At 45.6% G+C, this 17,607-nt stretch overlaps 1 protein-coding gene across 3 annotated transcripts in view; it reads right to left on the bottom strand.

Moving 5' to 3' along the window:
- Positions 1-17,607, bottom strand: part of SSX2IP (SSX family member 2 interacting protein) — a 706,324-nt gene that overhangs the window by 253,500 nt on the left and 435,217 nt on the right. For all 3 annotated transcript variants that reach the window (XM_069641705.1, XM_069641707.1, XM_069641706.1), the window contains exon 10: positions 8,765-8,901. In XM_069641705.1, coding sequence (XP_069497806.1) covers positions 8,765-8,901 — 137 coding nt within the window. The remainder of the gene's footprint in view (positions 1-8,764; positions 8,902-17,607) is intronic.

The following is a 17,607-nucleotide window of genomic DNA, read 5'->3' as shown; positions in this document are numbered from 1 at the left end:
ACCCTCTGCCCTTCTATCCTCATTCTATCCTCAAGAATAAGTTACTTCTTATCTTGTAACGTTCTTTCGATGGGATGTTCCTCCGACGTACTCCTCATCTTTGATAGATCATCTCCCAGCTTGCTGGCCTCGGAAATTTTTTCACAGTAGAGGGCGCTGAACGTCGACATCCCTCGAGCCAATGTCCCTCGACGGCCTCTGTATCAGCGTCATCACCCGTATAAATCAACTCGCGCAGCGTCCGTTGCTCAGTTCAGTTTTGACGTTAACAGTTGTTTTACATGAATTGGTTATTGACCTTGAAGGAGCGTAAGCTGCAACCACAAGGGAAGTATTACTGCAGGGATGGATGGGAGGGGCGATAAGGAATACGTCGGAGGAACATCCCATCGAAAGAACGTTACAAGGTAAGAAGTAACGTTCTTCGAAGGGATTGTGTCCTCCGACGTATTCCTTATCTTTGATAGACTCCCATAGCAGTGGTGTGTAATTGGAGGTGGGAGTAAAACGCCATATTTCCTTCTAGGAATGAACCGATTGTAATACGGCTTTGCCAAACCTAGTCTCTGGACTAGAGGAGGAATCCAGGTTGTAAAATCTTGTGAATGTATGTGCGGACGACCATGTGGCAGCCGCACATATGTCACGAACCGGAACCCATCTTTGGAGGGCCGAGGAGGCTGCGATACCCCTGGTTGAATGAGCCCTAAGAGTTTGAGTAGGCTCTTTCCCAGCTAGTTTGTAACATTCCAGGATGGTAAAAATAATCCATCTGGAAATGGTTTGTTTTGTTATCAGTAGTCCTAATTTGTGCCCTGAGTAACCTACGAACAGTTGGTCTGCTTGCCTAATCCTAGCAAGTCTGCTGATGTAAAAGCTTAAAGCCCGCTTTGGGTCCAGCCTATGTAGCCTTTCTTCCTCTTTCCCGGGATGGGGAGGTGGATAGAATGAAGGTGAGGTAATTTTCTGAGTGATGTGGAATTCAGAAACCACCTTTGGGAGGAAATTAGGCTTCACCTGTAGGACAACTTTGTCTTTATGAAAAATTGTATGAGGGGGTTTGCAAGATAGAGCTTGTAATTCGCTCACTAATAAGACAGTTTTAAGGGTGATAAATCTTAGCGAACAAGAGTGGAGTGGTTCGAAAGGAGTACCCATCAGGAAATTTAAGACTAAATTTAAGTCCCATAAAGGAACCTGGAAAGGTCTTGGAGGGTAGACATTAGTTAATCCCTTTAGAAATTGTATTACTAAGGGTAATTTGAAATACGAAGGCTCCACTGCAGTGCGCTTGAAGATCGATAGTGCTGCGAGATAGCCATTGATGGTGCCAACTTGAAGGCCTGAATTTTCCAAGTAGAGTAGAAAGGATAACACTGTTGGTGTACCACATTAGAAAGGGTCGATATTCTCTTCTCTACACCAGCTGCAAAATGTGTTCCAACGGCAGCGGTATAAAGACTTTGTTGCTGGCCTTCTGGCCGAAAGCAACACTTCCATGACGTCATCAGGGAGGTCCCAATCCTTGTATCTCAACCTTTCAGAAGCCAGGCGTGAAGGTTGAGGGTTCTGATGTCTAGATGGAGAACCTGACCTCCCTTCTGTGAGAGAAGATTCTCCTTGAGTGGAAGACGAATTGGAGGGCAGATGGACATGTCCAGAAGGTCCGGGTACCACATTCTCCTGGCCCAGTCTGGGGCAATTAGGATCATGGTTCTCTGGAATCTTCTCAACCTCCTGATCATTTGAAGAATGACAGGGACTGGTGGAAACGCGTAAAGGAGTGGAAACTCCCTGTCCACTATGAACGCGTCCCCTAGAGCGCCTCTCAGGGGAAATTCCCTTAAAACAGATCGCACTTTCTGTTGGTACTGGTGGCAAACAGATCCACTTGAGGGGTTCCCCCAAAGGGCGAAGATCTCTTGAAGGACTTCCTAAGCTAGTTCCCACTCATGGGATACTGCCCTGCCTGCTCAGAGAATCCGCCGTCAAGTTCTTCTCTCCGGCTAGGTGAACTGCTGATAGAGAAATTCCTTCTTGAATTGCCCAAAACCAAAGCTGCATTGCCTCTCTGCACAGTGGCAGTGATCTACGCCTCCTCTTTTGTTGAGGTAGTGCATGGCCACTGTGTTGTCCGTCATTATGAGGACATTTTTCCCCCTGGACAGTCTGACTCCGATGGAGACCAACGACCGCTGATGGTCAAGTCGTGGTGCGAGCTCCCCACCCCGTGAGTGAGGCATCTGTGACTACGGTTATTTCCGGCCATGGTTGCCAAAACAGTTCCCCCTTCAAGATGTTTTTCTGGCAGGCCCACCACTGAAGGTCTCGAGCCACCTTGTCTGGAATTTGAATGAGGTCTGTCATTCTCGCTGAGAATTGCGACCACTGAGTTCAGTGCCCACTGAAGAGATCTCATTCTCAGGCGAGCCTTTGGCACAAGGAAGATGCAGGATGCCATGAAGCCTAGCAACCTCAAAAAGTCGAAGGCTGGGAGACGTTGGGCATTTTGAAACTTCGTGACCATCTGCAGAATATCTTGAGCCCTCACCTCTGGTGGCGAGGCTTTTCCCAGGGAAGTGTCCAGGACCGCTCCAATAAACTGGAGTTTCTGTGATGGTATCATCTGTGACTTCTTTAAATTGAGGGAGAAGCCTAGTTTGTGAAGGAAGTGGCAGACAATCTAGCTTGATCTGAGCTTGTTTCGAAGATACAGCTCTGATCAGCCAATCGTCCAGGTAGGGGTAGACGTGGATCCCTTCCCTCCTTAGACTTGCAGCCACTACCGACATTAGCTTGGGCGGAGGTCAGCCCAAATGGCAGAACTCGAAATTGATAATGAGCCGCCAATTGCGAACCTCAGGTATTTCCTGTGTTTGAGATGGATTGGTACATGGAAATAAGCATCCTGGAGGTCCAGAGATACCAGCTAGTCCTGGAGCTGGAGGACTTGAAGGATCTGAGAGAGAGTTATTATCTTGAACTTGTCCTTCCTGAGGAACATGTTCAATTCTCGTAAGTCCAAGATAGGTCTCAGTCCTCCGCCTTTCTTCGGTATGAGAAAGTAGGGGGAGTAGCAGCCCTTGTTCCTCTCCGCTACAGGTACTGGTTCTATGGCACCTTTCTCTAGCAGGTCTACAATTTCCTGCAAGAGGAGCGGATCTGGAACTTTCAGAGAGCTGTTCCCCGGTGGATGACTCTGGGATGCGTAGAAAAGGCAGGCAGTAACCTTGGGCAACTGTCTCCAATGCCCAAGCATCTGACTTAATAGCCTGCCATTCCGTCAGATGTTGAGTTAACCTGCCCCCTACTGGTGTTTTGTGAAGAGAGTCCTCAGAGCGGTTTGGAGGCGGCAGATGCCGAGGGTAAAGAGGCACCTGCTGCTGCTGCGGCTTTTGTATTTTTACCCCGTCCACCTCGGGTGAATTCTTTCTGACCCCTTTGAACCGGCTGTCCTCTGCCTTTTCCGAATGCGGAATAGAAGCAAAAGGACTTCCTTCTCCAAGAGGTTCCTGAGGGGCGATATGGTGTCTGACGGATTGCAGCTCCCAGGGATTTTGCTGCTGCCTTTGATGTTTGTAGTTTTTCTAAACTCATCCGCCTTCTTACCAAACAAAGAAGAGCTGTCAAAGGGCATATTCAAGAGTCTGCTTTGCACATCTGGAGCAAAACCAGACTTTCACAACCAAGCAAATCTCCGGGTTGTTGTACTTGCTGCCATGGCCCTGCTGATGACGTCAGCAGAATCGATGCCAGTTTGGAGGGAATCGCACATAGCGTCTTTACCATCCATGATGTTTAGGAACGCTCCCCTTTCTTCTCCCTCCGGGAGGCAGTCAGCCGCTGATGAAGCACACTCCCAAAGTGTGTGGCTGAACCTTGCGAGCATACAAGTAGCATTGATGGATTTCAACGCCATGCTACATGCGGAAAATACTTTTGACCATAGAGTCATATCTCATCATCCCTGTCCTGTGGAACAGTAGGGTAAGCCGATTTACTACCTGCTGAAGTAGCTGCCTGAACAACCAGACTCTCCGGAGTTGGGCGTTTTGATAAATATTCAGGGTCAGCAGAAGACACCCTATATTTAGCTGAATCTTTTTTGTTAACCGCTGGGATTACCTCATGTTTCCCAGTTTTCCAATATTCTCCTTTGTAATGCCGCATAAAATGGCACCACAGGATCCTCCTGTGGACCTTTGACCAAGATGTCTGTGAGGTCGTCTTGCCGAAAAGCAGGTGAGGGTGTGGACCATGACAAACTCTATTATCCTTGCCATCAAGGTTCTATGAGGGGTTTCAGCATGTTCCCCTGGGTCTGGTGTGGCAAATTCCACTTCTGGGGAAGTGTCCAACCCACTTGCTTCCTGTAGGGATTCATGGAGGTCTTAAACCTACTTTCCTCAAAGGTAAATTCCTCTGGTGCAGGAGTTGCAGATCCCTGCAACTCAAAAGGTCTTTCCTGATCCTAATCCTCCCCTTCTTCATAAACAGAAGATAAGACTCTGGAGTGATCAGGTCTCGAAAATGGTATAAATCCCATTTCCAGAGCAGAAGGAGCCAAATTTGTCATGAATGGCTGAGAAAACGTTGGCGTCGTCGACGCGGACGTCAAAGGCTTCGAAGCCATCGAAAAAGGCGTTGAGAAAGGTGGCAGAGGCCTTGATGAACTCGAGAGTATCGGGATTCTACTTGAGGTCGTCGACGACATTCTCGTGCTCGAGGCTCTGGGTATGGCCACTGACTGTGAGGTGGCCGTGGGTTTATCCTTTCTCGGCATCGACTCGACTGACCTGTGCGTCGAAGAACCCTTCGATAACGGCGTTGACGACGCCGATCAATGTGTCGAAGGGATCCTCGACGACAAAGACGCAACTTTGCCTTTACTCGAGGGTTCGTGACGCTCTCGAGTGGCTTCTTTCGGCGGGTACTGTGACTCGCGGCTTTTTGATTTTTCGGGTCTTTCACCCAGGGTATCACCCTCAGCAGTCTTCGAGGGGGTCGAGGCCGCTTTCTCGAAGACGCTTATCTTTTTCCTGAATTCCTCCCACTCAGCCTGAGAGCTATGTTTTGTGGGGCAGGAGACCCTTTTTGGGGAAACTGAAGACGAGGAAGGGGATATTCGACTGCTCTTTTTTTGAATGCTTGGATCTTGAAGAGTGATGGAACCGCTTCGAGACCTAGAACGAGAATGTCTTTTGTGATGGCGAGGAGACTAATGTCTCGACTCCGCCGAGGAAACTTTCGAAGAAGTTTTACCTGCCTTACCTCTCTCGAGCTTCACCTTACGCTCCTTCAAGGCTTTCGCCGTCATGGACATGCAGTCCTCGCACTCCGAACAATGGTGCTCGATTCCCAGGCACCATAAACGGATCCTGTAAGGATCCGTCAACTACATTTTCTTTCCACAGTCTCGACATTTTTTGACGCCGGAATGGAGTCGTCGGTTCGGGTGAGGAAGCCATTGAGTACGAGTCGGTATTCACTAGGATTAATGATATATTTGACTGAAGAACCGAGCAATGATATTCCGAGGCCCCACGAAGCGCAGAAAAACGGAACTGAGCAACGGACGCTGCGCGAGTCTATTTATACGCGTGATGACGTAGACGCCGATACAGAGGCCGTCGAGGGACAAGTTTTTGAGGCCAGCAAGCAGCAAGCTAGGAGATGATCAAAGATAAGGAATACGTCGGAGGACACAATCCCTTCGAAAGTCCAATGTACGGCAGTAAGCAAATGTCAGCCACTCCTTCCTCATGCTGTAGCTTTTCACCAGCATGTACAAAACCATAACCCATCATTGTCAGAGTGTCCCAAACATGTGGCATCATCACATGCATAGGTTTCGAAGTTTTTGCCTCAGGCTTCCAACTATGCGTCATGCAAAGTGACAAGCCCGGGCAAGCAGCACGTAAGTGGAGAAGGCCATGCAGCAGAGAGGTTAATGAGGACCCCCAGCCCAGAAACAAGAGACATATCTTGTTGGTGCTGCCTTCTTGCGTGGAATCTGTAAAGTTAGTCTTTTTCCCCAGCTTTTGGACAAAGATCAGACATACTGCAGCAACAGTAGTTCAGCGTGTGTAGCAAGTCGGCCATCTGAATAGTGCACCTGTATGTGCGCTAATGTGGATTTTTTTCTCCTTTGACCTGACCAGGATCCTTCATGGTCGTAGTGTCAATGGATTGCACAGACTGTCAGCACATTTTTGGGCACTTAATGTTTCCACGGTGTAGTAGGACATACTGTGTCTATTGATTTAGGATTGAATATGACCTGAGCCACTGCATGCATACTTTTGTTTCCTTCGTGTTTAGTGTCGTGAATGTATGCGCATCAGTTGCCATGTTTCCATATTGCTCTATACATGGAGTTGGTCTGCATGTTTCTTTTATTTTTATAATATAGCTTTGGGCTCCCCATGAGGGAATTAAGAGGTGCTTGCATTATTCGGTCTCTGTTGGCGAAGGAAGACGATTTGTGTGTTGCAAGTGTGCCTGAGGAGTAAGCAAGGATGAGGAGTGTTACTCATGTTGATGAATAAGTGTCTGCATTCATTATGCGTCTGGTGCTTAAGGGAAAAAGGGGTTGTGTTCAGTCTTACTTACTGGACATCACGAGTGAAATTAAACGTTGGTGTGCAGCATGCATGGGCAACCCTGAGAACATTGCATGAGTGATTAGAGTATTCAATGTACATTTCAGTGACCAGTGAGAGACTCATGTGCCAAAGTCACACTAAGACATTCTTTTATATACTGCTCTCCTGAACATCTGTGAAGACCTGCTCTCCAACCTTGACTCCAACACACCCTGTGTCCTCATCTGGCTTGATCGCTCTTCTGCCTTTGACACCGTCAACCAGCCCATCCTGCTCAAATATCTCCATAATAACCTGGGTTTCACCGGTCAGGCCCTGGCGTGGCTGACTTCTTTCCTCTGACTGACCCTCCCAGGTCCAACTTGGGTCTTTCCTCTCTGCCATCTTTCTTTCTACTTGTGGTGTACCCCAGGGGTCTAACCTCTCTCCCTGGCCGTTCAACCTGTACCTGGCACTTCTTGCCCACCGCATTGCCGCTCTCTGCCCCATCTTTCAGTGCTATGCAGATGACTCAGCTCATTTTCAGGGTACCTTCGGCCACCTCTTCTCAGTCTCTCATCTCTGACTGTCTGCTATCCAGGAGTGGTGCGCCGCCAATGATCTCTGCCTTAATGCCATTAAGACTGAGATTCTCCTCATCGGCACTCCTGCTCCCTCCTTTCCTGTTGCTCTCTGGCCGGCCTCTCTTGGCCCTCCTCCTGCTCCTACCTGCAAGGCTAAAAACCTCAGGGTCATCTTTGACTACACACTCTCCTTCTCTCCTCACATCTCAGACATCTCTAAGAAGTCGCACTACCAGCTGTACCTCCTCAGAGGTATTCTACCTTTCCTCTCCTTCCCCCAGAAGCTCACTGTGTCCAGAGCTCTGGTTCTCTGTAGGTTGGACTACTGTAACAGCCTCTTTCTAAATCTGCCTGCCTCTACTCTCCGCTCTCAGCAACTCATCCAGAACAGTACTGCGAGAATTGTCCTTGGCCTCAAGCCCGGGGATCACATCTCTCCAGGACTGAAATCTCTGCACCGGCTCCCAGTGGCTGTGGCCTCCCTCTGTAACAGCCTTCCTGAAACTTGAGAACCATTTCCGGTTCCGGAAGCACCTAAAAACCTCTCTTTGCTTCTGCCTTTTCTCCTCCTCTCCCCTGCTGACCTCCTGGCTGAAACAATCTGCACTGGTTACCTGGCCACCCTCTGTTATCGGGCCCAGGTCCCTCCCCCACCAGTCACACACACACCTGCACTGCCAGCCTGGCAACCCCCGCACTTGTAGACTGTTTCCGTATCCCTACAGTCCCACTAGCAGCACTTGACACCTGATGTCTGCACTTACCTTTGCACTTGCCACTTGCTAGCCGTTACCTTACATATTGTTATTATACTATGCCATGTACTGCATTGTCCCCTCCACCCTGCCCCCTCACTTTTCCAATCTTAATGACACCTGGCCTAGTAGGATCGTTCTGTCCCCCCTTTGTTCCCCCTCCCTTGCTTCGTCGCGCCACTTGTGTATAGGCGCGTTATAAATGCCATGTATATACATATGCCCATCTGTTATCTTTGGGAAGATCACAACTTACAGAAAACCCACACTCGGGAATTTTACTGTTCCAAAACAACAAAGATCAAGTTCACACTGAGCAAGTTGTAGATTTGGTCAAATGTCAGTCGCTTTTGTAAAGTACAGGACAACGAGGCTTAAATTCAAAACTTTGTCAAATATTGTATTCTAATGGAACCTCATTTAGGTCATTACTACATCCGACACATATATATATATATATATATATATATATATACACACATATATATATACATACAAACATACACACACATACATCTAAACAGTAGCCATGTAAATATCAGCCTACAATGTGAGAAATTAGGTACCGATAAAGAAAAGTCAAACCGATTTTAGCTGTGTGCTATACCAGTGGAGAATATCCATTTACTTATTAATCCGATCCAAACCAGAGGGCTGCTCCAGCACCAAATGCCAGTTTCACAGTGCACATGTAAACTTAGAACAAACAGCATATATAGATAAGATTTAGTTTAGGTCTAAATATGAAGACTTACACGATAAACCCAGTTGCAACAGGTTAAACCGTAATTAAAAGTTTGATAAGTAGATAAAGTTAAATACTGCAGGTGTCCAAGGTTACCTGTAAAAGTTGTTGCTGGGTTTTAATAATTTCTGAATACTGCTCAATTTCTGCTTTTAGTTTCTCGATCTCATGTTCATGAACTTCTCTTTTAACCACATCATGTTCATTGAAACCTCCATCCTGAACAAGGGATACTATTGAAAGAGAACTCTGAAGATGTTAATACATTGCTGAAATCCACTTCAAACAAAGAATAGTCTTTCTAAATCAAATCTGTTCGGTGCAAATGTCATGCTCTTTATGTAAAAGCAGCAGTAAAGATCGGGAGGAATTAAATGGGGAAATAGATATGGTCATTACAATCACTCGTCCTGTACGGTTGTTATAAACCCTACTTCAAAGTAAGCTGCAGCTATAGTCCGATACCGTAGTAAAAACTGATGAGCATGAACACAAACACAAAAAGCCACAAGTACCCTTCTAGCTGTGGTCGCACTTAAGAGCTCGGAATAAACGGGCACAACCGAACCTTTGGCCATCGGAGGAAAATGATGTCCTTGAATCCATAGCACTCCTAGAACACCAGACGACACTGGTGTCCAAGGAGTCTTTTCTCTTAGGACTGCACAGTGGAGGGGCAAGGGATGTCATTATGGTGAAAAGTGAGGTCTAAAAGAAAGATCAAACCTCTGTTTTCTCTTGCTCTTGTGGTGAGGAGGTGGAGACGGACCAGACTAAGTAATAGGCTTTAGCAACTGTATGAAGGATAGAGGACCAGCGAACACTAGAACAAGGAGGGCTGTCCAATTCCCCTTCCATTGTCAATGCATTTGACCTGGTTTTGAGCAACCACAGTATTAGTGAAAGTCTTGGATGTATGGGGCACTGATCAATGCCTGCGGCTTGTACAGAGACGGCACATTTAAGTTGGTTGGGGATTTAGAGCATAATACATGTGAGAGTTTCAATGTTTTATCGTCCTTCATGCACCAGCCAAAGACTTAAGCTTTCATCATAATTGTCCTTATCCTGGGTGCCAGAAACAAGAGTGATTAAACCAAGCTGTCTGTGCAAAGACAAATGCTGAATTTCTAAGCCCAGAAAGTTGCCGAGCAGCTGTCTGAGAGGAAGGCCTACTAATCTCTGCTGCATCAACATGGACAGTGCCTATACCAGTGATGCATGGTCACCTAGGAAAATCAGTATCACTAGGAATGGCACATGAGATATAGGCTCTAATGACACCCAGGGTTGGAGGAAATGAATCAGCTGGCCCTAAAAATAAAAAAAAAAAATGCAGAAAACGTGGGCTGCAAAGCAGATATATTCGGAAAGGTACCTCACTAGTCAGTAAATGTTAATAGAAAAACCCACAAGAAACCAGTTATCTGTAACTATAAGGCTCCAGCATTCATATATTACATAGATAAACATGCATTTGAACAGTCCCAGTCTGCAGAGTGAGAATCGTTTGTATAGGTTTAACACAGTAGTCAAAGGAAAAACTACAGCGCTATGTGCAGCCTCTACACCCCACTATGGTCTATTTGCCCAGCAGCCAACGTGGTGGGTAGTCCTTAGCTCTGCTTACATAGTGCAACTTGGGATGCTTCCCCCCCCACGCAATTGTTCCTTTAAAGGGTAGAGCAATACAATAATTTCTACACAAGTAAATGACCATACAATATCACTTAACAAGGAACCTGTTTAGGAGGCTTAGCAACTGTAGTAGAAAATGCCCAAACATATCCCGGCACCCCCTAGGAAGTGGGCCCCTCCCCGATAGCCGAAAGCACCCAGCCTATTTTGTGCCTACTAAATGTTTTGCAGTTACTTGGTTGCACTAACAAACACGTACACCACAAATAAAAGAAATACATAAAAGAAAGCAGGGCAAAGGCGAATATAGGGTAACAACCCCAAAGATCCTACACCTCTCCACTAGAGCACAGCAATGTCAGTTATAATGCATCCAATTCACTGTAGGAAGAGATTTATTTTTGGCAGTGGTCTACAGTGCCGTAAAATATATATTTTGAAACCTTCTCAAATACATCAGGTCATTACAATCCTCAAATACAGAAAACTAAAATGTTATGAAAATCACGATGCCCCAATTAAACATGCTAGGTGTATGCAGCTATGCAGTAAAAAGTAAAATAGTCCTAGTCAGTACAGTCAAAAACAAAAAGGTTCTGAACCTAATGCCTGTCCTAATTCTAATACAAAAAGGTGCAAGGGAAACTTACACAAAATGAAAAGGATAGTGTTTTCAACAAAAGGATCCAGATGGCCAGGGGTTTGAAGCAATGATTAATCCCCCCCCCCCACGATTTCACCTTGGGACAATAGAATTCGAGGGCATAGGCACTTGAGCAGCACAGTTTTTCCCACTGAGGCACACTCTGGCTTACTGGGGCGATTCAACAGAATGTTCAGGCTTCTTTGATAATCAAATGTTAGTTTGGACTTCACAACAAAGGTTGCAAATGTTTTCCATAGACTTCGTCTTGAAATAAAACCCTTAATATTAACAATCTTTCATGAAGGTCTCAGGGATACCCTCCCACAAGCTTTCTTGGGCGTTCGGGCGGCATAGGTTTGGCTTCCGACTATGCCTGCCACTGACAACCGTTACCTTCACTTTCTTCCAATGATTTCTGGTACTTGTAGTTGCAGGATTATGGGCTTCTCACCGTCAGGCTTGAGTCACTCAAAAATGATTGCTTTCCCTCAGCCAGGCTCAGACCTCTTATCTTTCACATCAGCCGCCCTCAGTCGGGCTCAGACTTGAGATTAGTTTCTCCAGCTCACACAAGCTCCCCTCGATCGGGCGCCAGCTTCAATCCAACAATCGTTTTTGCCTCAGGACTTTGAATAGTTCTTTACTAGCAGTTGCTGTACTAGGCACAACCTTGTCTTGATAGTTACTTTCAAGCAAAGACAACAAGGCCTTTGTTCTTCTCTTTTGTTACCTCACCAACTGTGTTTTAATATTGTTCGCGTGTCTGAGTTAAAGGTTTCTTTACTCGTAGCTTTATCAAACCTCCCCAAATGAATCATTCAACGGGAGGGAAGCATGCTTATCAAGGTTCCCCAGAAGGACGACTTCCAGCTCGTGTCATCAGCTGCTTGTTGCAAGTGCAGTGCTTTGAGACTTCTGCACAACTTGTAAAGTCCTCTGGCTTTCTGCCCTCCAATCTCGCATTCGCAACAGCTCCTGAAGTCCAGTCCCTTCTCGCTCCCAGCCTTGCTCAGAGTGTACCTGTGTGCTCTGCAGTTTATTTCAGATGGGGAAGTTAACAGTTTTTAGGTGGGGATGATTGGAAAGGGAGGCCTGACCTTACCTGGCATGACCAGGACAGAGTCCATTGAAGAGTCAGAGGTAATCTTCATGACTCTGTTCCTGATCTTCCTCGGCTCAGTAGTACTGATGGAGTAGAAAGGGTGAGGATCCACCCTCACTCTGAGAAGCCCTTACCCAGGTGATCCTCCCTCACCTGTCCACACATAAGGTTGCAATCCAAAAGCGATAGCCATCTCCCCTGCCCACCTGAGCAACAGATCTCCAGGGATTAGGTAGTGAAAAACTCTCAGCTACATAACACTCCTACATAACTACAATGAACTCTATATTGTGGGGTACATTTACCTGCCCAGCAGAACTTCCCCTACACCCCCAAACTGTATTTTCAGCAGTTAATAGAAGAATGGCTGCACTGGCTCTGCGAAGCACCATTCCCTTGCATCAAAAACAGCTTTGCAGTTACAAAAATAATGGCTGCGCTGGCTCTGTCGAGCACATATGTGGCGAAATGGAACCTGGAACACCGCGAGAATGGTTGCCAGTATTTTCTTGTTGTGCACCAAAGAAAAGAATTCAAAAGGCAGCGCTGCTATGCTGCCAGCTCAAAACTTCCCACTGAAAAAGAAAATATTCTGTGTTTAAAATGACTGCGCATTGATGCCATTTCCATTTTTTTCAAAGTTACACCATTTGGTGCCAGTAAGGCATCTATGTTTATCCATATTCAGGTTGTACACCAGCAAAGGAGGGCAGTCGTCCCTGAAAGGCATTATGTGTCAAGTAAAATCTGGGAAATAGAGTAATTCACTCCAGGCCATACGGCAAGCGTTTTCCTTTTTGCAACAAAACAAGGGCAAACTCTCAGAATAAAGATATGAGGAAGAACCGCATTTGCAAAGTGACATCCAAGAAAAATTAACCCACGTGTAAAATGGTGCTTTTGCCAAGAAGGAAAATGCCTTTTGAATGTGAAATGTTAAAATGATGCCCTTTGCTGGCACAGAAATGTGATGGAAGATGGGGGTTTGCTCTAAAATATACATGATATGTACTCTTGATGTTGGTTTAAAGATAGAGAAAAAATAAATAAAATTACTTTGAGACCAGCAGAACAGGTTTGGCAGGCACTGGCTTCAAAGGGCCCTGCCTCCCCTGGGAACAGAACTACCTTCCCCAAGTGGACCAAACCCTTGGCACATGAGAGGCAAAGGTGTGGGATGTGACAATCTCGTCAGACTACCTGGCATTTCTCCAGCCAAGAACAATGGATCAGGGGAACTGGCCTTGTCACGGGCAAGTGTGAATTCCTGGTGACACTTCAGCTGTATCTGCTGTATCTGCCATAATGAAAGGTTGCTATGGTAGCTCTGCTGCCCAGAGCAGACACAACAGGATGGGGGGGGAATGGGGGGGGGATTGGGTGGGTAGGATGACTGGGGAAATCTTAAGGACCGCCCTCCAGTGACAGATGCCATGAATTTGATTTAAAAGAATTTTTTATATGAAAGTATTTATTTCAGTAACAAAGAAACAGTAATGTGAAATTATGACCATTTAAATGTCATTTTTGCGCCATTAGAATAAGACATTGTAGGTTCATCTGACATGTTGTGGACGTAAACGCCAGTAGAATGTCATTTCTGGGGAGAGAGTACATGGTACACTTTTGAAAATTAATGATAACATGCCCAGTGATAATATGTAGACAATTATAGAATTTTAGGGTAAATGTTTTCCATGGAAATGGGGAAAGATTACCAGAATGACTAAACAATATCGCACAAACTTGGCGTTTGGACAGAAATGTCCCTTGTGAAATATGGCATCTGCCTATCTAATTTTCCTGGTGATGACATTTGTAAATATAAGTGTTTTGCTCCATAACTGATTTTGGCAAAAGTAATTGATAGAACAAAGCACACTGTAAAAAACATACACTAAAATGAGTCACTGCCTTCAGTCCAATCTGCTGACAGGGAGGCGGCGACACAAGCTGACCTATCCAATTCTTCAAGGTAGATCTAGCTTAGTTCTGCCTACATCGTAAAAATCCTCTGATGTCATCCAGCCTTAATAAAGAGGAAGCTTAGGGGGAGTCAGGACAATCAAAAAAATCCAACTCAACATCCAGAGATTCCACATTCACCCTGCAAGATTCCAGATTCCAGTGCCAGGCCAGGGGTAGCAGAGCAGATCCAGGTAGAACCTCTTACCCAGGCTGAAACTCTACTCCAGAATAAAACCCTACAAATAAAACCCCAATAATTCAGGGAGAAAGGTGGAAAGGCGGTGGAACCCTTTTTGGGATTATCCAGTGACCAGACCGGCTTTGGCCCTACTACCTGTTTTTCCCAGCTGATGCACCTCACTGTCTACAGTGACCAGACTAGGCCCAGCTGTCCCCCTCCAGGAGAGCCTGCTGCTGCGCGGGACCAGATCTCACCTTGCTGTCCAGAAACCTGGTTCGCTGTCCAAACTACCCCATTCAAGGCTCTTTGTATTTCCCTTCCCCAGTAACCAAAAAGTTGCATCCGTTGCTCTGTTACCTTGCCATTGTCACTCCCTAAAAGGAGCCCTATAAGAAATCCCATAAATACCCTAGTAAATTCTTAAATTGTCAGATTCCTCTGTGTATCCTGAACTTAGGAAAATCTGTGTTGATCTCCATGTGTTAGCGCCATTCTTTCCTAATCATTTCAGTCCGTTGTACAAGGCTCTAGTACTATTTTTAACAGTTTAATGAATTCCCATATAGAGCTGAACGCGGCGTGGATAGGTTGCCATTGCAAGTAACCTCCTCACATACCAGGTCTTTCTTTAACAAGCTAGTCACTAAAATATAGTTTCAGTAAACAAAATCACTTTACTAACAAAACCGTTGTCCCGTGAAAATGTTCCCATTTAAAAACAGTTTCCTTTCCCTTTAAGAATTCCATACGGTCATCCATCCAGAAGCACCCTTTCACTTTCATATCATACCTGTGATGTGCCTTTGTCCTTTAGGATTAAAACTGCTTTCCGATTTTGTCTGTTTAGCTCATTTTCCAAGCCGTTTTGCTATTGTAAACCTGTCAAAGTCAAGAAATTGCAACCCTGCCACGTGTGATTTTGCTGCACTGTTTTTTCTTCCCAAAGTCGATTTTTTAAACTCTATGCCCGAGTAGTACATTGCCTTGTAGCTTGTCAGTTTTCGTGCTTCTTTAGTACAGCCACACTCATTCTTGCCTTATTCACTGAACCACACATGTAAAATCAACGTCTAGTAATTCAGAGTGCCATTTTGCTCATTTTTCAAGGGAGCTCAATGCGATTTTTGCCTCCCATTCAGGGGTGGTAGGTCGGATTTTCAACCCTGTTTTTCCATAGTATACCCGACTATGCAAAAATACCTGCATATTATACCTGGCTCCTTGCTACTCCTCTCCACACTAAATTTGGTTAACAGGGTTTTGTTTTTTGGGGGGGGGGGAGCGGGGGAGAGTTTGCAGGGGGAATTGCTCAACTGTGGTGCCATTTAAAAGCACAACCAAAAAAGTTATTTAGCTTTCTTTCAATTGTGCATTGTGTCTCCTGTGCTAGAAGGTTAAACTAAGTATATTCTATCATTTTCCTGTGTAATTATCACCACACTGGTGATTGCTGCCCTATATTGAATCTGTTTGATTTTTATTCAGAATGAAAATAAATATTCTATCATTACACACCGGCCTGGTTCAAGGTCCATTGCGACAGGGGTTTTGGGGGGTGGGGAGGGGGGGGTTCTGTGAGACGGGTTGGCCGCCTTCTCAAACTTGAATCCAAATTAATGAATCTAAAAGCGTTTTGATTGTGGGCTGCATCCCGGGCCAGCATCAAGGGTCCTGGTCTGGAGTGTGACGCCCCTTTAAAATCATCAATATACAAAAGCACTTGTTACCAATTCACGTTAAAGTTGGTATCAAAACATTTTGTTGCGTTTATTATTGCGAAATCTTCACAAATCTGCACTGTCGTCACTGTCTTAGCCAAGATCGGGCCCCTTCCTAAGGGCCCACTCAGGATTAACCTCAGTTTGCAGCAAAATAGATTAGACACAGACAGATGGCAAACCAAGCTCTACATCTCCAACTGCCGCAGGGCTGATCCGGCCAAACTTTTTACTTGCTCTGTATTTGACAAATCGCATTTAGGCAACGTTGTGCTGCACGTTGACTTACACCATTTACTCGTGCTCACTTTGACCAGCCAGTACTGGATTAAGAGTTCACTGCTACTCACAGTAGCATTTGTAAAACCACAGCTAGATTCAAATTGTTAATAAGCCCAAGATTTGAACGGTTGCCTTTGTATTTTTGTATTTATTCTTAACGCAGAGAGATGAGCACTCTCACATTCTTGTGTATAATCTTTGGCCAAGAGTGAAGTTTCCTGGGAAGCACAGGAACTACATTTCACGGCGTTCCACTGCCTACTAATTAAAACATCATGCGCTTCAGCTGCAAGTCACTCTTCGACGAAACTTGGCCAACAGGCGTTAAATCCTTTCAATCCAGAGAAAGTCGGTAAATTACCTTGACCCTGTCCTACACCAACGCAGAAATACGCATATCCAACATCTCCCGTGATATAGCTATTCGACAACAGAGCTCCGATAATAACTAGGAAGTGCCCACCACACGACAGTATGCACTCGATAAGGAGGGAGTAAAACACCATGGGTTAACCCACAGACCTAAATCTATTGGCCAGTCAGAGAAACATATGGCTATAGAAGACTGGTACCTGGAGGCAAAATTAGATGCCTGCGATAATTTACCATCATCACAAGTGAGTCCATGTCACTCTCCTGGAGTGAATATACCACCCGAGCAGAATATGACTGAGCATCAGAATGAGATCTCAAATACCAAACCAACTGAAGTTTATCACCATCTGCCACCCTGCACCTTAACACTTCAAAGTAGTATGACCACTAGCACAGATAACTCCATGCTAGGGAACCAAAGCCATCCCATCTTAGATAACATGCAGGCAATCTCACCCCTTAACAAATCCCATATCACCACACTGAAAGATTTCAAAATCCATGCCAGCCCACCGACCCGAACTACCACATTCCAGGGCCACAATCCAGCAGCGGTATCAATAAAACATTTTAAAATGTTTTAAAAAAACATACCCTGTGACCTCTTAACCCTGAACCTCGTAAGGTACCAATAAGGGAGTAGTAGTTTCTTACCTGTAACTCCATTTCTCCAGCATTGGTATCTTTCATGGATTCACATGTTGTGAATAGACTACATAGCATTACAGGAACCTGGAGGTGCAGAACAGGCAAACAATACCCCTGAACCAACAATAATAAACATACATTTTCAGTTAACATGACCGAAAACATTAGTAAAACCAAAACCCCAGAAGCTGCAGGGTCTAACTTATTGAAACAGGCGCTGGAGCACCGCATGCCCCACCTGCACATCCTTTGCATGTTGTTGACCGAGAGTGTCTGGTGAAGGTATGCGGCACCGCCTATGACGCTGCTTGGCAAATCTCACTTAGCGGTATGCCCCCCCCCTCACAGTGCCGCCGCCAATGCCACAGACCTCGTAGAATA

The sequence above is a fragment of the Ambystoma mexicanum genome, chromosome 1q (assembly GCF_040938575.1).
Source record: "Ambystoma mexicanum isolate Mex_15411 chromosome 1q, UKY_AmexF1_1, whole genome shotgun sequence".
Classification (NCBI taxonomy): Eukaryota; Metazoa; Chordata; class Amphibia; order Caudata; family Ambystomatidae; genus Ambystoma; species Ambystoma mexicanum.
This window is presented reverse-complemented; position numbering and strand designations above follow the sequence as displayed.